This window comes from Pseudorasbora parva, chromosome 25 (genome assembly GCF_024679245.1).
Source record: "Pseudorasbora parva isolate DD20220531a chromosome 25, ASM2467924v1, whole genome shotgun sequence".
NCBI classification, from domain to species: Eukaryota; Metazoa; Chordata; class Actinopteri; order Cypriniformes; family Gobionidae; genus Pseudorasbora; species Pseudorasbora parva.
In genome coordinates this window covers 32,659,613-32,684,761 of record NC_090196.1, presented here as the reverse complement: position 1 = coordinate 32,684,761, position 25,149 = coordinate 32,659,613, and the positions used below count along the sequence as shown (strand labels likewise).

The window sequence follows — 25,149 nt, the reverse complement described above, 5'->3', positions numbered from 1 at the left end:
AGTTCACGAGCAATGCGAGTGGCCGCGAGGGCGCCTGCATGATTAGGGCATGTAGTAAAATATGCAGCCGAGAATGATTCACACAGCGTTTGACTCGCGCGGCTGAGCCTCTCCCGCAGAGAGTTCAAGCATCTGTGGACTCGTTCCTTCAGCTCTGGCCATCTTGCTTTCAGTCCACGATTAGCTTTTTTTTTTCTTCATTACAGATAAAGTAACGTCTGCTTTTCTCACTTCAAACTTTCTTTCTTCTGCTCCGTTATGCACAGCGTGCGCGGCTCCCGCTCTGCTTCTGCCCCAAGGCGATTTATAGTCCAGTGCGACTTATGTTATTTTCCTCTTCATGACGCATTTTTTGACTGATGCGACTTATTCTCCGGAGCGACTTATAGCATGAAAAATGCGGTAAGCACTGCATTGCAATACTTACATTTTGCCCCGTCACTCTCAATTTTAAAGTGCTCCCACCATGCTCTACTTTTCTTTGCCCGCTTAGAAACTAAGCTGGTCATGACTTCTTCTTGTGGATATTACAAATGTCTGGGAGCGCTCTGGCGGTCTCTATTGGTGCAAAAATATATTACAACTAAATTCAAAGCACGTCATTGACGCCACTTAAACGAGCAAAATTTTTCACTCGATTACGCAATTTTTAACGGTTAATCGGTTAACCATGGACACCCCTAACTCACACCGCCTACAATGTCACCAATGCTCACCCCAATCGGCCTGACGGGGGCGCTACAAAGCTCAAGATTTGATGTCTTATAGTGTTAGAATATTTGGCTCAAGACGGCCAAAATGCAATCCTCAGATTTGCTTGTCAATTTGGAAAAATCTTTTATACCTACTTTTGCCAACTAGTCCTAGGTTTTTGGCCTAATTGGAATCAAACCAGAGCAGAAATATTCTCTGGAGTCTAATTGTCAATAGTTATCTAAAAAATGGTGAAATTTCGGTTCACAAAGGGATTTTAAAATGGCTATAATTCGTGAACGGAATTAGATATTTTCACCGAACCACTTGGTGGTGTTAAAATGAAATGAAAATGGATATAACTACTTCACTGTTTGACTTTGAAAATTGGCATGCACCGTCTTTGTCCAAGGTGCCATGATGGTTTTTGAGGACATTGGCGTATCTAAAATAACATGGCCGCCATCTGTCAATGATGTTTAAGCACCTATTAGACATGGTTACCGGAGGCCGATGGGAACGAAACTTGGTGCGCATGTTCGGCTCATGGTCCTAGAGGTCTGTGAGAATTTTGAAAGAAACCGGCCACTTTGTGACAGTTTTACGCTTCAGTGATCACATGGTGTTTCACACATCCCCACAATATTCACATAATTTGATAGATCTCCACATACTGGACAACTCTGCCTCAAGAACCACTGCTGTCAATCAAATCTTTGATGAAATATTTGGGAAACTAGTCCTAGGTTTTTTGCTCATATTAATAAAACCAATGCAGTACAATTGTCTAGACTATCTAGAATAGATCTATAATTATCAAACAAATGTTGAACTTTACTTTAAGGGTAGCTATAACAGTGTCATTTAGAAAACACTGTGGCCAAGTGCACACAAAAGCCTATATCACCTTACTGGAAAACCGAAACTTCGTGAAAATAGGTGAGCATGCATGCGACATAATAATAAACAAGCCTGCAAACTTTTATGGAGATCGGACTGTAGATGGCGCTGTAACTGTAAAAAAAAAAAAAAAGGTTTAAAAAAACATTTTATTATGTTCTAAATTGCCTTTATTGGCTGTAAATTATCTTTTTTAATCTGTGATCTAAGTGGTTACATGCTTGCTAAATAAAACAATCTATCTGTATGCATGTGCTTAGAGGCCTTTAAATGCCTGAACCCCGATAATTGCTGCTTGCAGCTACATTTTTAAATGGAGTTAATGCATTAGGTATTAAACTAAACTTTTTAAAAATTATTATTATTATTTAAGTACTTGGACCAGTAAGTGAACCCAGTTACCACCCTGGCAACATGCACATTAGGGATGCCACAATTCTCAATATAATATTGAACCGTTCGGTACGGCATTCACGGATCAATACGCGCTTGTGAATTGCGTTTTTTTTTTTTTTTTTTGGTTTTGCTCTAATTAATAATTTTCTACAAATTATATCATTTGTCTCCATCCCAATATACTGAACAACGCGACATACATTCACATCACACGTTAGCGGTAGAGTTATACTCACGGAACACTACCGTTATTCACAATCACCAAAGTTAATCATTTGCATGCGTTTTAAAGCCTTGCCGGTTTAAAATATAATTAGCTTACTTATGCACGGTTTTAACATGTGCTTTTCCGAGCATGCGCGGCGTGCACTAAACGCCTGTCAAACACGTGATGACTGGACTAAGTAGTCATCTTACTTCGTTAATGTCAAATACAAAGGTTAACATATATAAATACAATCGGTTATGTCTAAAGTGCAAGTAATATCGGCATGTGTCTGTTTGAGATGCACGCAAGTCTTAAATTGACAGCAGCGCAGCCTAGTGAACACGCTTTCCTCAAAGGGACAGTTCACCTCTAAAATAAATCATTATTTACTCACTCTAATAATGTTCCAACGCTATATTAATTTCTCGATGACAGTCTTCATTTTTGAGTGAATTATTCCTTTAAACGTGCACTATGTAGTATTTTTGCAGTAAAATATCCAAAAAGCACTAGGCCAGTGTTATATATTTTGTTCAGTTGAGTACTTATAATCAATCAATCAATCAATCAACTTTATTTATATAGCGCTTTTACAATCACGATTGTGTCAAAGCAGCTTCACCGTGTTAAACAGGATAATATTGCAACAAAATTAGATTTGGCTGTACAGTCATTCTGGAGAAAACTGTGATGTTATCAGCTTATTTTAATTTATCATATAGCTACAATGTTGGCATATCAGTATTATAGTTTATAGAATTAAATAAAACCTAATTCATAAATTTTATTTGTATAATTAGTTGAATAACTATAATATCCCAAAAGTTTCCAACTATTTGTAAATTGTGAGAAAATTGCTATTTTAACCAATGACACGGGACGTGTCTGCATAGCGTTTGAGCGAGTCGCCTTTCAATCGCGTCACATCTGCGCTACCCTCGGTTTTATTCTGCAGAAGCGCTTTTCTCTTAGCAGTGTGAACATGTCACAGCAGCGCCGAACGAACGCACAGAGTAACGTCATAACATCATTTTAAACACACTTAAATGTATCTGATATGATAAAAAGAGCTGCTTTACCTGACTGGAAAAAGCGGAAGTGCGGGCGCCCGGCGACTGTGTCCCGTCCTGTCATAATAAAAGTCCCGGTGCTCGCGAGCCGTGTGTTTGTGTATCAATCGCTCCAGCGGCCGTGCTCAGCTCCACAACACTCGGTCCTGCTCTGCTTTTCACTACAGTAACATTAATAACCGCATCCATGAACGTGATTTCTGCGAGTCCTATTTCCCACCGGCTGTGAGGTGAAGACCACATGTCCCAAGATACTGCACTCACATCTGGCGTCATCAAACTACGCATTTGTTTAGAAAAGGCGCCCTCCAGTGGACGGAAAGTTGCATAGTGCACCTTTAATGTTAATACAACAACAAAAGACAAAGATAATCACTCACTGCTCTTGACTAAAAAACTAATACAGCTAAGAATCAATGTATATTTTATAGTGAAGTCTATGTAGTGTTTTATTTTTACATTTATTCATTCAATTTCATACTTAAATGCTGGTGTACATCTCTGAGCTGCCGGTGTGAATCTTTGTAAATATTTTGTAATATTATACAATACACTAGAAATGTGTACAAGGTTTTTTTTTATATATATAGTAAAGTTTTAAGTTTAAGTAAGGTTTTTCAAATCTTTTAAGTAAAATAAAGAAAGAGTATTGCAATAAAAATAGTATTTTTTTCTCCTTAACATCTTGCTGTTCCTGTCGCTTAAGAATAGAATAGCAAAAAAAAAAAAAACAGAGGCGTACAGTAGAAGAGTATTTTTAATTTCTACTCAAGTAAATTTTTAAGTATATACTTTATCAGTGTTTTTCTTTAGAAAACTTTTACTTCACTGCATTCCAGAGCATAATATATAATGTCATTCTTTTTACTGCGCTACATTTCATAAATAAAAGGTTGTTTTCTAACTTTTAATACTTAATTACTCAAAAAAATGTGTTCTTTCTTACTTGTACTCAAGTAAAACTTTGAATACTTTTACTTGAGTAAAAGTATTAGGGATGCACCGAATCCAGATTTGTGAGGTTCGGCCGAATACCGAATCCACTGGTTAATATTCTGCCGAATCCGAAACCGAATACCGAATCCAACTCCTATCCTCAGTCCATTATCACAGTAAACACATTAATGACATAAATACACAACGTCCACAGCAGTGTATTTTTAATTTTATTTATTTATTTTTCAAAGGCAACATTATGCCAGGATGACTGTGCCGTATTGCTGTCTGTAGATTCCTTCATGCACAAAAAAACCGGATCACCGCTTCTTTTACGTCCTTACGTAATGACGTCATTTCTATCATACTGGCGGATGAAAATACATTCAAACACATTCATGTAAAGTATTTGTAATCAAAACTTAGTATAGTAATAATTATTATTTTAATCATCATCATCTTGGATATGTTTTTTAAACAATGCAAAAAATACTGCGCTATTGTCTTTGGTCCAGGTGTTTTTTTTTTTTTTTTGGTCAGTGGCGCAGTCATTTTCAGTTCCTCAAAATATCAATGCGCTAACAATGCACCTGAACACACCTGGTTTTCAGACCAGCACACCCATTTGCTATTTAAACAACGTGGCACTGGACGTGAAAATGAGGACTGTGTGGGGAAATGAGGACTGTGTCGCATTGCGCCAGGGCAGTGTGTATGATAGGGTCAATGTGTCAGTGTTATGACAATAATGGTATAATAATAAAAATAACTTTTGGTCAAACATAAAAAGTAATTAAATAATTTAAAATGTATTGCATTTATGTTTTTTCAACCATTTCGCCTAAAAATATGTAAAAATGTCTAATATTGATCCTTTTTCCTGTTGGTCTTGATGCTCCATGCCATATTTGTTCCATGCCATGCAAAGTGTTGCAAATCTTTTTAGTAATGCACAAACTGCGCACTTCCCCTAAAATATTTAACGTTATGAGTAGCTTGTATCTTGAGAATGCATTCTTGCGTTCTTATATCATATCTACAAGCTTTTTTGGCCATGGATTGTGATGACATATGTTAATAGTTGAGGTTAATGGATTCGTACAACCGTCTCAAACACACCACAGCATCAACAAATATTGTTTTAACAGTGACATGTCTCGTAAATCACATCAAGCTCCTTTATTCTAATCCAAGGCCCGGGGGAAATGGGACAGAGGACAGACTGAGCTGGTCTGTGCTCCGTACATCCCTGATTTATCCACACCAGCTGTTCTCCAACACTGACTCATGCCACGTCCATTCGTAGGACCAGGGCTTCTGGTCACGATATGGGGCCCCTAAATCGGGCCCTGGAGAGGAGCGTAAGAACGAGCGTTCAGAAAGAGGTGGCTCCTTTGCATTAAGTGCAGGAAACGCTTTCATGTGGTACCCGCCTGAATAAGGCCAGACAAACACACACATACAGACGTCATGACGTCAGGATTCCACACGACCACGAGTGTCTGCCGTCGGCATCGGTGCCAGTTGTTTGTGGCTCTTTTGTGTTATGGTGATTTAGGAAGCCTATTCTCTCGGCTAGGAGGGGAAACTACCCATGACGTCTATGCACACAAAGACAGCCAATTACACTCTTCAGGGTTTCATTATAGTGCGTTTCATCTCAGTCACACTGATCCTTCATGTTCAGGCGCCATTGTGTGGTAAATTAAATAAAGATTTTAGCTTGAAAGCAAACAAAAACTAGATTTTTATATTACAGTGCTTGCCCAAAATCAGGATGCAATGATGTGCATTAGGGACGCAACATTACAGTTGGTCCACGGTTCAATACATACCTCGGTTTTTAACCACGGTCAGTTCTGATGGCTTGTCACATCAGTTTTTTTTTCAGAGGCAGACTATAAGTATTTTTACTTTCCAAGTAATTTTGTTTTTCAAGTATATGCGCTTTATCAGTGTTCTTCTTTGGACAACTTTCACTTCACAACATTCCAAAACATAATATTGTACTTTTCATAGCAATACATTTCATATTGAAAATCATTTAATACTTAATTATATTAAAAATGTAGTGCTGTATACTTTTTAGGGATGCACCGAATCCAGGATTCGGATTCGGACGAATATTGGGCTTTTTGACTGGGTTCGGTTTCTGCCGAACCTTAGAATTTTTTTCCACCGACCCGAACCTGCTTGCACTACGCGATACTGGTCGAACATGATGCCGCGGTTGATTATGGCAACGTGTTTACCAGGTGGACAGTTCGAATGCAGTAGGCTGTGAGAAAGTGAAAATGGAACTCATTAACAGAAAATGTGTTGTTTGGCAGTACTTTCAGTCACAAGAAGGCAATTCAAGTCGAGCTATATGTTCAATTTGCAATGCCGATTTGTCTTGTGGTGGCAAGAACCCTAAACAGTAGCCGCTGGATGTCCGGTTCGCGAACGAATCGTTCTTTTTAACCGGATCTTTTTAGTGATCCGGTCGAACCAGTTCACCAAATCGGACTGAATCGTTCTAAACGGTTCGCGTCTCAAATCAGCGCTGATCTCACACGTTACTATAGTTACTCACTTTCTGACATGAGTGACAGTCCCTCAGACTAGAAATAAACGAATATCTTGAAGTATATGCTGTAACTCCAACAGTTCACTGAACTGAGACATGTTTTGCTGTGAGAACCGGTGAGCTGAGATACTGCATGCGTGATAGCGTCGTCTTGAACAGAACTGTTTCTCTCGGAGTGGGACGGCTGATGCAGTTTCTCTCGGACAGCTGATGCTGATAATATATGAGCACGGGTGAACTGAGGATGTGTGTAAGTTTATGCTATGTCAATGTAAGTTTATTTAATCTGTGTAAAACATCAGTGTTTGCACGACAGTGGCTGTATTGAGTGCTTTTGCAAAACATGAATTAAAGGTTGCGTTATTATGTGCCTACAGGTGGTACACAACGCGTGTACACTCTTATTAAACACACTGCTTATTAAACACACCGAGATGCAGCAGCACACACACGACAAATATTAAAAATAAAAGCATTACTCTCTGGAGAAGCGTTCAGTCTTTCAAGCGCTACTGGCTTTTAAAGGGAAAGGGAGATGAGACTAGTTGCCCCAAAATGTAAATTGTGTCATTAATTCCTCCTGTGGTTGGACAGCCGTCAGACCTCCGTTCATCTTCAGACACAGATGAAGATATTAGTGTTGAAATCCGATGGCTCAGAAAGGCCTTCATTGACACCAATGTCATTTCCTCTCTCAAGACCCATAAAGGCACTAAAGACGTCGTTACAAAGCCCATCTCACTACAGCGGCTCTACAATCATTGATGAAGCGGCCAGAAGAGTTTGTGTGCTGGTCCGCTGGTTAGTCCAGTTATGCACTGTGCAAAGTCACTTGATTTTTTTTTACTTTTCAAATGTATTCAGTAAATGTGGTTCCATCGTAGTTTATGTACGTTTTCTTATCGGATTAAAAAAAACCCTTATGTTTCCATCCAGCAGTTTTTTATGCAATATCCCAAAATGTGCATAAAAATTAGCTATGGAAACATAGCTAATGACCATTTTCATTAGTCAAACACAGTCCTGCCCCAAACAAATCTACATTCATTTATTTACCTCTTTCAGAGATGGATTTATCCCATTTGAAACGCACATTTTTCGAGAAGGGTTAAGTTTATCAAAAAGCTTTTAATATCTTTTTGCCAGCATGGTCTTGAGATGATCTGAGCCACAATTTGGGTGAAAATCGGTTCGAAAAAGTGATTTATTTTTTTTCCGGAAAAAATCACAAAGGCAGAAAATACCACAAATTATATAGCATGGCAATCGAATCATCTTGAGCCAAGGAATCAGAGGAAAAAATAAGTAGCTAAGTTTCTGATTTAACAATCGTTTGCATGACGACTGCATAAGAAAAAGAGAAAGCATTAACACAAATGACAATCTTTAAGTTACTTTAAACTGACAAGTCAAAATTAATGCAGTAAAAGTTTCTTTACTGCTTCTTCAGAGGGAAACTCCCAGTCGTTGCTGTTTGATTTGGACTGGGAATGCCCAACACTCCTTCACGAGTGTGTGAAAACACCAGCGGCCTCAATCGCAGCACAAACGTATCTATGGTGACGAGCTCAAAGCTTCAGAATTGCAGTGGTGTTTGTTTATAGCGCCACTCCAGGCAGGTTGACTCAAGGTGGGGGCTCATCACTACAAAGTCAACATTTCAAGAACAGAAGAGAGAGTCTTTGAGCCGGACGGCCTGGGAAACACTCAATAGCTCATATTTATGGGTGTCATTTCAGCATTTTATTCGTGGCACTCAATTAGGGCTGTGCAATGTTGAAATAAAATCGATATCATGATATGGCTTGGTGCAACTGTTAAATTGTGCAAGCTGCAATTTAATTAAAGCGAAGCGCGTCATTTTAACGTGTGAAGTTCTCAGAACGACTTGGTTCATTTTCCGTGAGTCAAGCTATTCTGATGAGTAAATGAGCATACAGTCTTTACATTCTGAAGGGCTCATCCCTGTACCCTAATCCCTTCAAAGGGATGAAGTGTGTAGGGGACCAAAAAAACCTGTTCTTTTTGATGGCTAGACGACTGGGTCAGAGCACCTCCACAACTGCAGCTCTTGTGGGCTGTTCCCGGTCTGCAGTGGTCAGTATCTATCAAAAGTGCTCCAAGGAAGGACCAGTGGAGAACCGGCCACAGGGTCATGGGCGGCCAAGGCTCATTGATGCACGTGGGGAGCGAAGGCTGGCCCGTGTGGTCCGATCAAACAGACGAGCTACTGGAGCTCAAACTGCTCCAGAAGTTAATGCTGGTTCTGATAGAAAGCTGTCAGAATACACAGAGCATCTCAGTTTGTTGCGTATGGGGCGGCATAGCCGCTGACCAGTCAGGGTGACCTCTGACCCCACCGAACGCACCTAATTCATTACCGTCTTTTAGTGCCCTTTGCAGGTGAATTTATCCTATATGAAACACGGCCAGTGCTTTCACTGAATGTGGCCTATGAAAACTTGAGAGGAAAGAGATTTTATAAACACAAATTTTTCAAGGCTTTTCCAAATAGTATTTTGCACTGAAAGTCTTCAGAGTAAAAAGGTTTTTAATATATATATATAGAATATGCAAAAGTTCTTCTAAAATATTGCCTCAAATATTTTAGTAATTAATATTTTCATAGAGATTTTCGATTCATCTTGTGAAACTTTGTGTATTTTTATATCGAAAACATATATTAGGCATGTGCCGATATCAATTTTTCATGTTGCGATTAATTGATGAAGTTTTATCACGATATACGATATTATCACGATATTGAAATAAGTTGCAAAAAAAAGTGTTGCCATAGCATAACAGCTTTAAGAACTATTTTTGTAAGAACAAAAATAACTGAATGTTTAAATACAATAATGCACCAAAAATATATACAGCTCTGGAAAAAAAATTAAGAGACCCCTCATTGAGAAATCAATGTTAAGTGGTCTCTTGATTTTTTTCAGAGCTGTAAAAGTACAATTTTCAAACAGAGTAAATTGCAAAAGTTTTAGGCTATAAAGAACAACAGGTAGGCTTACAAATGACAATAAGGTCTCATTATTTAATGCATTAACTAAGATTGAGCAACAGCTACATTTGGTACAGAAAGTATAATGTTTTTGTTAATGTTAGTTAAGAAATACTGATCATTGTTAGTTTTATCTTAGGTCCATTAAAAGTTATTTTGATTTTGATTGTAATGTTATTAAACAGTAACTAAGAAATGAACATAGAATGATTAACTCTTTATAAGTATTTTTCATTGTCAGTTTGGTAATAATGAATTAACATGTGAACTAATGAAGTCGTATGTCTCAAAGTTTTACTGAACAATAACAAATAATCAGAACAGTTCTAATCATTAGGGCATGTTGTAGTTTAGATTAAAACAAAAATGTTTAAGTTTGAAAAGAAATAGCCTATTAAGTCTTTAAGTATTAAGTATTTGGTGCTGTGATGAACAACATTGAGATTACAAAAACGAATGGCTGTTTTAAAAACTACACGCGTTTTTTGTTTGTTTGCTGGTTTCCGGGGTAACCGGCTGCATTCTGCAGTTCATCAGCGCCCTCTGCTGTCACTTTCATCGGTTCAGTCATGTGCAAACGCACGTTGGGCTTGTTTATATCTGAGCACGTGTCCCTTTGACGCAGAATACAGCGGCGTTGAGCATTTATACGGTTGATGGGCAAAGTATTCTTGAGTGCATTATAAAAAAAATATAAATTGTTAATAAATTATTATTTGCGATATTTTAAAGTGCCCACGATAACAATATCGTGCATATTCATTATCGTGATAAATCGCATTATCGAAAATCGGCACATGTCTAACATATATATACAAAATATCGTAAAGTCATTTTTTCCCCCAATATTTTGGAGCCCTACACTCAACGCACGTACGTACGTGTGTGTGTGTGTGTGTGTGTGTGTGTGGTCCGAGCGGCTGGGAAAGGAGGTACAGTCTGTTGCATCAACGCTCCTCGCCGAGAATGAATCCCTGGCCTCGAACACGATGACGTCTGGATCTCAGAAATGCAGGCCTGGAATAGCCCTGACTACCACGAGCATGGGGAATGTGCCGACATCCGCGGGAGCGGACGGTGGGAAATCAAACGCCGTGGCATCTTCCCTTGAGCGGCTCTCAGTTTGGCTCCACCTCGGGCTGGATAAAAAAAGGCAGGATAAAAATTCCAGTCGGTGGAAACATCTGGTAGGGATATGCACCTGTGGTCAGCGCCCGCTCCAAGTGATGCAATATTTGAGCGCAGGGAAGTTAACGTTACAAACGGAGGCGACGGCAGAGACATGCTGTCTGTGATCAGGTATGTGACATTGGCTATGGCTACTGTCCTTCACACAGACCAGAGGAATTTTAGTGAAGTGTGTCAGAATTGTAGACGCTTCGGAGGGACGAGGATTCGCTTTGCATTAGCCGCTACCTCGCGTATATACAGTAGCTTCACCAACCAGAGAAAGCTGCTTTGATACTGTATGAGACTGTCCTGTGTGTGCAGCATCTGATTCATTTTAGGGAATCAATTAATTTAGTCAGTTCAGTTAAAGTGTTAGTTCCCCCAAAAATGTAAATTGTGTCATTAATTCCTCCTGTGGTTGGACACCCGTCAGACCTCCGTTCATCTTCAGACACAGATGAAGATATTAGTGTTGAAATCCGATGGCTCAGAAAGGCCTTCATTGACACCAATGTCATTTCCTCTCTCAAGACCCATAAAGGCACTAAAGACGTCGTTACAAAGCCCATCTCACTACAGCGGCTCTACAATCATTTATGAAGACACCAGAAGAGTTTGTGTGTGCAAAAAAACACATAAATAACGACTTATATAGTGATGGGCCGATTTCAAAACAAAGCTTCAAACCGTTATGAGTCAGTGAATCGATTCATGATTCGGATCACGTGTCAAACTGCTGAAATCACATGACTTTGGCGATCCGAATCATGAATCGATTCACTGATTCATAACGGTTTGAATCTTTATTTTGAAATCGGCCCATCACTATATAATCTTCTGGTGTCTTCATAAATGATTGTAGAGCCGCTGTAGTGAGATGGGCTTTGTAACGACGTCTTTAGTGCCTTTATGGGTCTTGAGAGAGGAAATGACATTGGTGTCAATGAAGGCCTTTCTGAGCCATCGGATTTCAACACTAATATCTTCATCTGTGTGTGAAGATGAACGGAGGTCTGACGGGTGTCCAACCACAGGAGGAATTAATGACACAATTTACATTTTTGGGGGAACTAACCCTTTAAATGTAACAGTTCAACATAAGATTAATTTAAATTCTAAATTAGTTTTTTAGACAAGTGCTAAATTAAGCAGGCTTAAAAAAACGCAGTGAAAAGTGTACTGACTCATTTGGATCTTTTTAAGGGTCTACACAGGAAATATGACTACATTTTGGTTAAGAACTGCTTTTTGAGAGTGGTTTATAACTGTTCACCCGCGTGCGCCCGAGGAAGGATCTTCATTGTGATTTTTATCTAATCTGAACGCACCAAATTACAAGAGGACGTTTAACGCACCACAAACTGAAGCCAAACAGAGGATAGTCTAATCTGGATAACAACGCATCAGAGAATGATTCACAAAATGGCACAGCATTAGCCACACAATGAGTCGGACCAAACCCATGAAGGCTCTTCAGTTGAGGGATTACCACTGAAAATTAAACCATTTTCTCTCTACTGTGGTGGTCTGCAGCCCCCACAGACACTTTTCACTCACCGACAGAGCTCAGCCAGGGACCCGGTCATCCATCAAGACTGATTCATCACACGCTTTGACATATCCAAGGGCGGCGGCCGCAAGGAGGCCAGAAGACTTTACAGCAGGACTTACATAAGAGAACAGGATTTCTAAAGTCAACATGAAACGGCATTCACGCCCCATTTTGCTTCCTTAATGTGATGTATTCTGAGACATGTGATGGGACTTTTATCTGTCCATCTATAATTTATGGTTCGGATATAAACACTTAAGCCTCGTTCACACCGCCAGCGATTTTGTCGCTGCATGTCGCCAGCGCCAGAGATTCATGTCGCTAGTGGGCGTTCCCACTACGGGTTCCCTTTAACGTTATTAGCAGGGAACACCCTCCTACATTATTGACATCATTTTGCCGCTTAAAACAAACATTTTGGAGGGAAATTACTTATTATAAATAAAATCGGTGCATTGAAACTGTCATTCTTATCAACAATGAACGAGGAACAACGCCTGCTTTTTGCCATTGCGGCTACATATCTGCGGCGAAAGCGCAAACGCCGGTCTGTCTGGGTTCACGTAACCATTCATTTTTTAATGTGTCTCTGTATGTACACAGAGACATATCATAAAGTACGGGGAAATTGCTCACAGCTAAAATTAACTTCTCCTCCATTTTGACACGATGCCGCAGGAGCAGAACAGACTGATCACATGCACTCCACTGACTTCACTCCTATTGGTTGTCGCTCGCGATAATCGCTTCTCATTTGCATAAAGTTGAAATTTCTGAACTTTTGTCGCGCGCCTCGTGTCGCTTGACACGCCCACATTCTGTCGCCAACGGTCACTGTCGCTCGTGTCGCCGGAAGTCGCCAGCGCTCCATTGAAATGAATGGGATCGTGTCGCTTTGTCGCTGCGTGTCGCTGGCGGTGTGAACGAGGCTTTATGCAAGCGCACAAAATGAAGCAAATCTCCTTTTGAAAGTAGCTTGGCGCTTCAAATAACGATTGTATCAACTACGTCGTTACAGCAGTAGGTGATGACAAGTAACTGTTAAAAAATGTATTTGTCATCGAATCAATCATTCAAGAGATTCGTTAAAAAAACTCTGATCCATCTAGTAATGAAACAAACAAATGAAAAGTCTTTATGAGTGAGTCATTGAATCATTCACTTGAGATTTATTCAAAAGTGCTGATTCATCCAGTAATGAAACAAGTGAAGTATTTATGAGTGAGTCATTGAATCATTTACTTGAGATTCATTCAAAAGCGCTGATTCATCCAATAATGGAACAAGTGAAGTCTTTATGAGTCACTGAATCATCTATTTAAGAGATTTGTTTAAAAACACTGATTCATCCAGTAATGAAACAAGTGAAGTCTTTACAAATGAGTCACTGAATCATTCATTCAAAGGATTCATCCAATAATGGAACAAGTGAAGTCTTTATGAGTCACTGAATTATTCCTTTGAGCAATTTGTTCAAAAACATTGATTCATTCAGTGATGAAACAAGTGAAGTCTTTACGAGTGAGTCAATGAATCATTCATTCAAAGGATTCATCCAGTAATGAAACAAGTGAAGTCTTTATGGGTGAGTTGAATGAATCTCTTGAATGAATGAGTCAATGAAAGCACTAAGTCTATGAATGAGTCATTGAATCATTCATTCAAATTAAGTAACATTTTTAAATTGATTGCAGCATTAACATTGTGTCAGAACCTCCAGTAAATTACATATTTTGTTTAGTTGTCTGTTTCGAATCATGGGAGAATTGCAATCTTTATTTTATTCAGAATCGTGCAGCTCTAGGCAGATCCATAGACCACAATGCAACACGACTGCGACATCACAACACTTTATTATTTAATTTACCCACAAGTGCTCAAGAGCTAAGGGCGTTCCACTGAAACCCATTGCAAGGGTTCTTGTGCAAAGCCAGCAATGGTGGCACTCGTGCAACTCTCGAGACCGAAGGAAGAGCATAAAAAAGCGGACTTAAAATGCACCTCATGGGTTGCAAGTACTTAAAATTCCCGGGCTAAATTCCCACACGACCACACCAGAGTTGAGCACTGAATAAACGGCACTTTAACTTTCAGCGATAGCAAATACAAGCGATCTGTTGTAAAACATGACAGTGTGGTCGAGTTTTCAACGGAGGTACGACTGGAACAAACATTCCAGCTTCAGTCCGACTAGTTGACCGCAATGATTCATTGCTAATTGAGCTTGAGACACCAAACCACACATGTGGCCTTTCAAAGAGAGCAAGTAAAAGTCATGTCCTCTTTCCAGTTGTTTAGGGCTGTTTGGATAACACAGCCACGCTTCCCAACAGCCCTTGTGTGGTGCCGCGTTGGGGGTGAGCTTACCGTGAGATAAACCTTGGCATTTCGGCTATGTGGGCCGTTGCCCTTTCCTGCATAACCCATCAACTAGCATGTCATTATCCAATACTGTGGTCAAGCAACTCATTCCTCGCATTTGTCCCTAGTGTTAAACCTGCCCATTTTGGATGCTGTCATACATCTGGAGTGACCAGAAAACCAGAAATTGCACTGTTTACATGTAAACCTTCAATATCACAACCCACGTAGCCATCGAGGATGACGAATGGCTGTTGGCATCGACTCGACTTTGTTTTGTGGCAAGTGTGTACACGGCTAACGTGCATTTAACTGAAGCTATTTGCAGTCTTCTTGCTCTTTAATGGCATTTCAAAATGAGCGTGGGAACACATTTGCGCAGCTTCGTGGTTTGAAAACCGACCGCAGACACATTCAGCATTTAGTTCAAAACAAAACAATGCATGGTGATTTTAAACTTCCTGAAACGCTTTGTAAACTCCCTATAACTTGCAAACTCGATTGTGCATCATTGCATTTCGAAAAATGAACACAATCCGTAAGTGACGCAACACAAGAACAGCTTGCATACTAAATGTTGCGAAAGCCATTTCAAGTCACCTCCAAATCAGCTATAGGTAAGAATAACAAAGTGCAGGAAATTGTCAAATCTCTGACGCTACAAACCAGTGTGATTATGATTAGGATAAGCAATTCAAATCATGATATGAAATCTCAGTTTGCAACATCAAGCAGCATAACAGATGCTTTTTGTACAGCTAAAATAATCACAAGCAATTCAACAATTCAAGTTACAAATGTCCATGTCTGCTCTTGCATTAAAAATAAGGTTTCTCTTTTGAAAAAAATTGCTCCCATTTAACAACATTTGGATATTTTTAAAACAATAAAACATGCACATTTGCATGCATGCAAAACGTTTCTTTATAGCGTAACCATCTAGTGGTCTTCAGTCATTTTAGATCAAATAATTTGACATTTTGAATTTGACATTTTGACATATAGTGAAGTCTATATGAGTGAGTCATTGAATCATTCATTCAAAAGATTAATTAAAAAAAATGCTGATTCATCCAGTAATGAAACAAGTGAAGTCTTTATGAGTGAGTCATTGAATCATTCATTTAAAAGATTCATTCAAAAACACTGATTCATCCAGTAATGAAGCAAGTGAAGTCTTTATGAGTGAGTCATTGAATCATTCATTCAGAAGATTCATTCAAAAATGCTGATTCATCCAGTAATGAAAAAGGTGAAGTCTTAATGAGTGAGTCATTGAATCATTCACTGACGATGGTAACTTTAGCCACATTAGCTGTACAGCATTCAGCTCATTCATAAAGGACATAAAAAACATTTACTGAATATGAAGTGCCATCCTCACTTGTTCTGGATATTTGTTGGTATTGACCCCATCCTTCAGAAACAACTTTTTCGCAAATCCAGCATTGGTAAAGCAGTCATGCGTAAAATTATTTGTGCAAATATATTTGACTGACATTCTTTGACACAGAAATGAAATTAATTCACGGAGTCCTCAGTCTATGAGACCTGTGTGTTCGTTGGTACTTCAACAGCAGAACATTAGTAATGTTTTTTAGCGCTGGTGTTGATATACTCGAGTGCTGATACAGCGAGTAAACAGAAATGGCGTCTCTGTGCTTCTGACTCAGGGGGCGTGTCTAGGCTATAAGGCCCAATCACCAACAGTCATGGGCGGGGCTTCCCTACTCTTGCGTAGGAGTTGGGGGAAATATAAAAGATTAATAATGATTGATGGGGATCATAAAAAAAGAATAGGGTGGATTTTTACCATTATAGGCTGGTAGCTTACACACATTAAAACACATCTGTGTACGTGCCCTAATCTCAAGCAGATAACTTATTCTATTCTATTAATGTTACAGGAAGACTGTTTGTTCATAACTTTGAGAGAACAAACATTAGGGACGTTCTGTGAATGTTCACAAGGCAAGCGATGCGGCGCTGACAGCCTATATAAACAGCGTTCCTGTCTCCTTCATTTATTCGCTTTTGGAGGATTTTTTGGCACTCTTGGCTCGTAGCGGGTGTGGTCTGCCAGGCCTGTAACGGAGGATGCCTCGCGTCCTTTAGGAAAATCCCGTTTTCTTTGTTTCTCTAACAATGAACGACGCATCCATCATCAGATGAAGCTTTAGTATATGCTGCTCCTTTGAGTCGCCTCATAATGGCTGTGAATTATTTTTATTTTCATAAACTTTGTGTCTGTTTTGTTACCACCACTTATTAGAGGCCCAGACATAATTATGACAATGTTTTGTCTCTATAAATGACAAAAGATCCATAATTTCAAACTTCAGAGCATGCTTAAAAGCCACACATTAACTAAGGACAGACACGAGTACGCAAATGCAGATGTTAACACTTGGCCTACGCTACGCAGAGCATAGTTTAGCTTGTGTTTTTAAGTTGCTATACTAAAGTTTCTTTCAGATGTCTTTGCAGACTGTTGCTGAAAGAGAAAAGACAAGACTTAATGCTAATGTTCTTTTCTTTTTGTCGTGTAACTCGCACATGCTCTCACATACTTCCACACGTTTACATAGACACAGCTATTTCATGGCAATTCGTATCTATTTTAGGTTTTGGTGAGTTGTGGCTAATTCATATGAATTCATACAGTCTTCTTAAGCCCTAGTGACAGTTAAAGGCTGGAATACACTACCCGATTTTTGCCCCGATTTAGAATCTGAACAAGTTGACGCTAGTTGACAAAAGTCAGAGCCAGTCTGCAGATTTGAGCCGACAGATTCCATGAAAAATCGCGTAGTATATCATGGCCATAGACTCCGATTTTTTAGCTTCAGATTTTGATTCCATCCAGTCGGAGGATATCAAACATGTTTGATATTTTCAGCCGATTTTAGAATGCGTATGACGCGTCGCTACTGAAAACGGAAATCACTGACTATACAAGCCAACGAAAATCAACAAACAAGAAATGGAGACCAGCAGGATCACAAAGTGGAACTCCACCACGGAAGAAAAAAACGTATTCAGCTGTGGCAGGAGCGCGAGTGTCTCTATAATGTGGATGACAACTGTTACCGGTAGTAGACAAAGAAAAAAGCTGATTTTATGTCATTTTGACACGAATACATATTAATAAATGACATGTTCATGCTTGAAAGTCTGTAGGTTAAAATAAATGCAGACATAGGCCTAATTGTAATAATAAAAAACGTGGCAAAAAACTGCAAGCGTGGCGTTTCTGTTGCGTTTCAGCCGCGGGGCTGCCTGCCGTTTTCTCTGGGTGTGTCTCAATCAGCTCCCTAGTTCAATTGTCAGGGCACTGATCAGGGAGTCAGCCCATTGACTTATGTCCTGATCAGTGCCCTGACTAGTGAACTAGGGAGCTGATTGAGACGCAGGGTCTGTCTTTGCACACCAGAAGCGTCTGACGCGCCGCCCGCTGTACATTTACAGGGAAGCCATGTTAAATAATATATTGCCTATTTATACAGCAAGGACAAGTAATAATACTAATAATATTTCACAAACCAAATTCTGAGGTAAACATTTGTCTTAATTTATCCATTATGTCACTTACTATTAGCCTACGGGTTATACATTAACGCTTTCCCGGGATAACGTTACGTGTTTAAACATGATCAAAGCGCGTCAATAGCTGCAAATTATTAATTGTAGGCCAATTACAATAAATGTTAACCGATTATTTAATAACGTAACTCGATGCTCCACGCATCTTGTCTGTGTGAGACTCGTGTAGGAATCAAAACGGCAAAACTATTGTATAAGTAAACTTATTGTCAACGAAAGTAGTTCCAAACAAAAGCCCCGTTTCCACCACAGGAACTTTACCCAGGAACTAGGAACTTTGGGTGGTACTTCGTGTGTTTAGACCGCAGGAACCAGGGTATAAATGAAGTTCCGGGTAAATATTTCCCCCTCCAAACGGCCCTGCTCGCGAGGTAGTACTTTTTCAAAGTTCAGGAACTTTCGAGGGCGGGACTTGGGCGCTGAACATGCTGATTGGTTGAGCTCACGCAGCATTTTTAAGTTCAACAGGCATTTTTAAAAGTCTTTTGCGAGGTTCGTTCTGCGTTCAATAAATATCTGTCTTGCTCTCTGTCTGGTGGCGCGCGGTCGTCTCAGCCATCTCACGTTCAATGTCCGTAATAGCTGATAATAATATATTGTCATTTTAAATCTAGCTTTACAAGCTTTCTGAATATGCTGCATGCTGCTGAATCTGCATATTAGTGCTCTTTTCTGTCGTTGTTAATTACCCCGTAAACCTATACATAACCAGCAAAAGCAGCACAGCTTGAATCTCTTCCATACTCGTTATTAATTTTTTTTCACCATGTAAACGACCTGACCGATTACTTTTAAGTGTGTGTCCTTACATGACGTGACGGCGTCACGGCGCGCGCCGCGCTCATGTTGACAAGAGAGGAAAGTAAATTTTTCTGAGGGGTAAACTTTTTATTTCGTGAGTTATGAAGATAATGTTGGAGTAATGACACAGCGTATATTGCCCCGGGCAGTTTTTACTTTAACTGCGCCTGACAGAAGATTTTTTTCTCTGGGATGATTATTACACTTTACAACAAATAGCTATAAATAATACTGTATTAGTCCTGGTGGCCGTTAAGAGTTGCTATGGCTACAGTAAACACATTCAGCTGCTGGAGAAAACAGCGGCGACATTTTTGATGCGGCAGACAAACTGCATGTGACAAAATGATTGCGATTGAAAGTCATCACATGTAAACATCAGATCGGTTTAGATAACGTCTCATGTAAACAGTCCTTTCAATCGGTACACTTAAAAATGATTACATGTCCTTCACTGATTTGGAGGAGCAGTTGCGTGCAGTCCTACATCACTGGACTAATTTGCCTAATCTTCTCGGAACTTTATCGCGGTCGAAACGCAGACAGCTGCAGGTCTGGGGGGGAGAAAAGTTCCTGTAAAAAAGTTCCTGGTACAAATTGTTCCGGGTAATTTTGGTGGAAACGGGGCTAAAGCCACACCAGAGCATGTGTGCTTCTTCGAGCAACAGTGTTTCTTTAATGAAAAACTCAATGTTATAAATAATAACAACTATTTATTCATGAATCCGAAGCTGTCCTCTATGTACATGTTGCAATAAAATAAAAAATAAAAAAAAATAAACGAACAGAACACGCTTACAGATTAGACTCAATATTTTGACTCATCAGCACAGAAAAACACTTCCTCTAACTCCCGCTGTAATCTGACCATTACTGGCCACGTCTTGTGCATTTTGGCTCTTTTTGTTGACTTTTTGCTCAGCGCACAGAAAGTCGCTTCAAAAATTACCGCGCTCATCTCCTGCACATCTCATGCTTGTTGTTATGTCTGTCATGCGTGCGTCTCCTAGCAACCAGGCGCTTGTTTCAGTTTGTGTTCCAGACGTTTTTAAAGTCTGGTAGTGTATGATGCCCAGCTTTTCTCTGTAACCATTTACAAAGTCGGCAAGTGTATGATGCCTAGTGTTTTTGAAATCTGTTCAGATTTAAAAAATCGTGTAGTGTATTCCAGCCTTTAGGGGAGGATTTACTTTTTTTGTTTTGTTTTTTACTCTGTATGAATCACATATGAATACATACGAAATTGCTACCTTAAGTCACAACCTATAAAAGTCAGAATAGTGAGATACAAACTTGATTTTCTGAGAAATAAAGTCAGAATTGCTTTTTTTTTGTCTCGGACATTTCATCTTGCCTACTGACTTTAATAGAATAGAATATACTTTATTGTCCCATTACTGGGAAATTTGTCTTTGACATCGTGACACGGCCAGTGTACAATAGGACAATACATACATACACACTTACATACATAAAAGCCTAAATTTTTATATAAAAAAATACAGCATTATATATCAGACATAAGATTCTCTATTTAAGATTTTGACTGCAGTTGGCACGAAATAATTTTTGCAACGGTTTGACTTACACTTCCAAAACCCTAAATCGTCTCCCTGATTGTAACAAATTAAAATACATGTGCAAAATATGTGTCATCAGCAACAATTTTTTTAGCTTGTTTAAAAATTGATGAATCGTACAGCTTTTGTATAATTTGTTTATCCTTCAACCCTACAATTTTTTGAGCAGTGTGTACTAGTCGTGCTAATTTTGTTTTTAATTGAACAGTCAGGTTTCCATACCAAACAGTGATTTCATACCTAATTAAACTCTCAAATACAGATTGATAAAACAAAACCAAGATCTTTTACTCCAAACACTTTTAACCTTCGCAGGAAGTATAACCTTTGCCGTAATCTAGAACATAGACTGTTAATGTGAGGAGACCAGCATAATAAGTTGTCTACATAAACACCTAAATATTTGATTGAAGAAACCTGTTCAATAATATTGCCATGTATTATAACAGGACTGTGATCCCCCACAGATCTAGGATCAAAAATCATTTCAACAGTCTTTTTTTTCATTTAAAAGCAAAGTATTAGAGTCACACCAGGCAACAAACCTGTCAACATCAGAAAAGTACTGCAAAGGTTTTGATTTCCTAATCAATAAACTCAGTATTGCAGTATCATCAGAGAATTTTATAAAAAAATGTATTCTCCTGACTAGCATTATTGCAATTCTGATTTTTTCATTGCTGTTTTAAGGGTTTATATCGCAATTCTGACTTTTTTCCTGCATTTGCATGTTCATTTTTAGACTATGAATTACAATATAAACTTGCATCCCTAAAAAACAGTTTTTTTTTTTTTGCAATTCTGAATTTATTTGGTAACACTTTACGGAAAGGGTAGATGAATTCGTGCATTAAAGGGTTAGTTCAACCAAAAATGAGATGTCTGTCATTAACTCCTCCCCCTAATGTCGTTCCTCACCCGTAAGACCTCCGTTCATCTTCACACACAGTTTAAGATATTTTATATTTAGTCCGAGAGTGTATGCAAGTGTATGCACACTATACTGTCCATGTCCAGAAAGGGAATAAAAACATCATCACAGTAGTCCATATGAGACATCAGTGGGTTAATTAGAGTCTCTTGAAGCAGAGAAAATACATTTGGGTCCAAAAATAACAAAAACTACGACTTTATTCAGCATTCCGCGTTTGTGTTCAATCCTCAAAAAAAGATTCAAACTGTTATGAATCAGCGGATTGATTCATGATTCGGATCACGTGTCAAACTGCTGAAATCACGTAACATTGGCGATCCGAATCATGAATCAATAATATGATTCATAACCGTTCAAATCTTATGTAAGGGATTGAAAACAAACCCGGAAGAGAAGACAATGCTGAATAAAGTCGTAGTTTTTGTTATTTTTGGACCCAAATGTATTTTCTCTGCTTCAAGAGACTCTAATTAACCCACTGATGTCTCATATGGACTACTGTGATGATGTTTTTATTCCCTTTCTGGACATGGACAGTATAGTGTGCATACACTTGCATACGCTCTCAGACTAAATATAAAATATCTTAAACTGTGTGTGAAGATGAACGGAGGTCTTACGGGTGTGGAACGACATTAGGGTGAGAAGTTAATGACATACATTTCATTTTTGGGTGAACTAACCCTTTAATTCATACATGACTTATTCATTAATATCTAATGAATCATCAGGAACTAACAGGAGTTTAAAGTCTTTCATTCATGACTTCATGGATGAACAACACCTTTATTAAAACATTAACAAAGATGGGTACATCATCATGAATTATGGTGTATTACGCATGATCATGATGCTTTCATGTTGTTATGTTCACAATTTTTTTTAAATAAAATACATTGATCTTTATGTATGGATAAAGCTATAGTTATGGTACGTGGATCATCATGAATTAATGCATGAAAAAATGCAGAATTATGCCATCCTTAATATTACATTGTTCAGAGTTTCAAAGGACCAAGTCACTACTTTAGTTGAGGAGCCACACACACACACACACACACACATGATGAAGTCATGAGAAGCTAATGCTTAGTTAATGATGACTACTGTATTATAATGTCAACAGAATTCATGTGCTTTGTGCTGTGATTGGACAATTTTGGGGTCTGACCGTTTACCTGCAGGCTACTATGAAGAAGACATGAACATGCCTAACTCGGAGATCATGATTAATGAAAAACTTTAGTAAATCACATTCATTGATATCCTGGTCTAGCCTGTGCATGCATAAGGTAATGTGGATTTTTGTATATTCCTTTAATAACTCATGAGTTCACACTTACATTAGCTACATTAAAGAAACTGTATGTAAGAAATGTATTTCAGTCAATCCTAAAATGGCGCTGTTATGTCACTAGACATTAAGAAATCATGTTCATTTCAAATACTTCTATCACTGCCAACAGTATTGCGGCCAGGATATTGTCATTATAAAGTTGTTGTTCCAGCCCTCAGCTGATGTTGATGATGTCATGTTGTGTTTTGGCCTGAAGCTCCGCCCTCCACCTATCGACCAATCACGGAGTCAGTAGTGTTTGGGGTTGCCAGATCTGCTCTAGTTACCACAGCTGCAGATCTACACACGTTCTGCTGATCCTGCAGCCAATCTGGCAACCTCGAGTCAGGGGGAGGGGGATACACCGCTCTACAGTCATTTGAAAGTGATTGCAGTACCAGTTTTGGCCACAATCTTACACACACTTCCTTTAAATAGAGTAAAGGTTAAGCGTATTTGGCGTGCTGTCCGGGGGAGGGCTCTGAGCTCTGAATTTTGGCCCCAACCCAGAGTAGCCTATTAATTAGGTTAATTATCTGAATGTGCTCCTCCCATTAAATAAAACAATTTCAAGTGGTCTTACATGCATGAATTAGACCAATGTTTTTTGTGAACATAAAAGGCATCATGATCATGCGTAATACACCATAATTCATGATGATGTACCCATCTTAGTTAATGTTTTAATAAAGGTGTTGTTCATCCATGAAGTCATGAATGAAAGACTTTAAACTCCTGTTAGTTCCTGATGATTCATGAGATATTAATGCATGTAGTAATGCATAAATTCATGTACCAATTCTGACTTTTTGCAATTTGCAATTTTTTAGAACTGTGTGTATATCTCACAATGGTGACTTTTTCATCACCATTTTTTAAGGGTTGCAAAAGTTTTTATTATTATTTTATTATTTTTTAGAATATGAGTTTATATCTCGCCATTCAGACTTTTTTATTGATATTGCGACTTGCGATCGTTTTTTAGAGCTGCAAGTTTATATCTCGCAATTCTGACTTTTCTCACATTTGCGACAATTTTTATAAAGTTTATATCTCACAATTCTGACTTTATTTTTTAGAATATGAGTTTATATCTCACAATTCGGACTTTTTTATGAAAATTGCGACTGTTTTTTAGGACTATATCTCGCACTTCTGACTTTTTGCAATGAATTGTGAGACAATCTCACAGTCTGCTTTTTTTTTTTTTTATTCAGTGGCCGAAACAAGCTTTCACACAGAAGAACCCTTCAGATATTTATCAAATGTATGTATGAAAGTGACCCAGTTTGGAAGTGAAGTCTTTGCTGTGCATGCTCCAAAAAACAGATGTTTGTCACCGGATTTGAGGGGGGTTATATCTGTATTAGCACTGGTGAGTGTATAAAAACTCTTATATTTTGTCTCCTCTGATGTTTTGTCGTCTACAGGTGTGGTCAGACAGGTGAAGCCGCTGGTTGGTCCTGTGAGCACCGTACTGAAGCTGGCCATGAACTACGTCACAAACGGGGTCGTCTCGCACCGGAACATCATCAACGTTCACATCTACGTGTCTGAGTTCTGGTTTTAAAACCTTTCTGTCAAAACAGGTGTCCGTTTATGAAATCACAAAAGCATTTGTCAGTAGCATGTGTTTTCATAGATTGAATCTTTAATATAAGTGTATTTTGTATTACTGCACTGGCAGGTTGTCATTTTATTTTTAATTTGCTTACATTTACAACCAGTAAGACAACAGACACTCATATTGTAGCTGCATCTCCAATAACGTCTTAATGTGGTATGCAATGTTTGCTCTCCAAATGTAAGGATTTTTAGATATTTTAATTAAAACTAGTTTTTTTTGCAGTACAATTTTTTCCCCCCACAATTATACTTAATTTAGCTAATTAACTGCAAGCTATTCCTTTTATTCCAATGAATTGTGTGAGATAATCTCTAAATGGACACCTAAAATGACCACATGTTTTTATAACTACACAAGTTTTTCAAGAGGACCGCACTAGGACAGAACATTGCATGATGGG

The 25,149-nt window shown here is 38.7% G+C and overlaps 1 protein-coding gene across 2 annotated transcripts in view; it reads left to right on the top strand.

Moving 5' to 3' along the window:
* fbln1 (fibulin 1) overlaps positions 1–24,747 on the top strand; it is an 85,405-nt gene extending 60,658 nt beyond the window's left edge. For both annotated transcript variants that reach the window (XM_067436323.1, XM_067436322.1), the window contains exon 17: positions 24,553–24,747. In XM_067436323.1, coding sequence (XP_067292424.1) covers positions 24,553–24,692 — 140 coding nt within the window. In that variant the 3' untranslated portion in view covers positions 24,693–24,747. The remainder of the gene's footprint in view (positions 1–24,552) is intronic.
* The last annotated feature ends 402 nt before the right edge of the window (positions 24,748–25,149 follow it).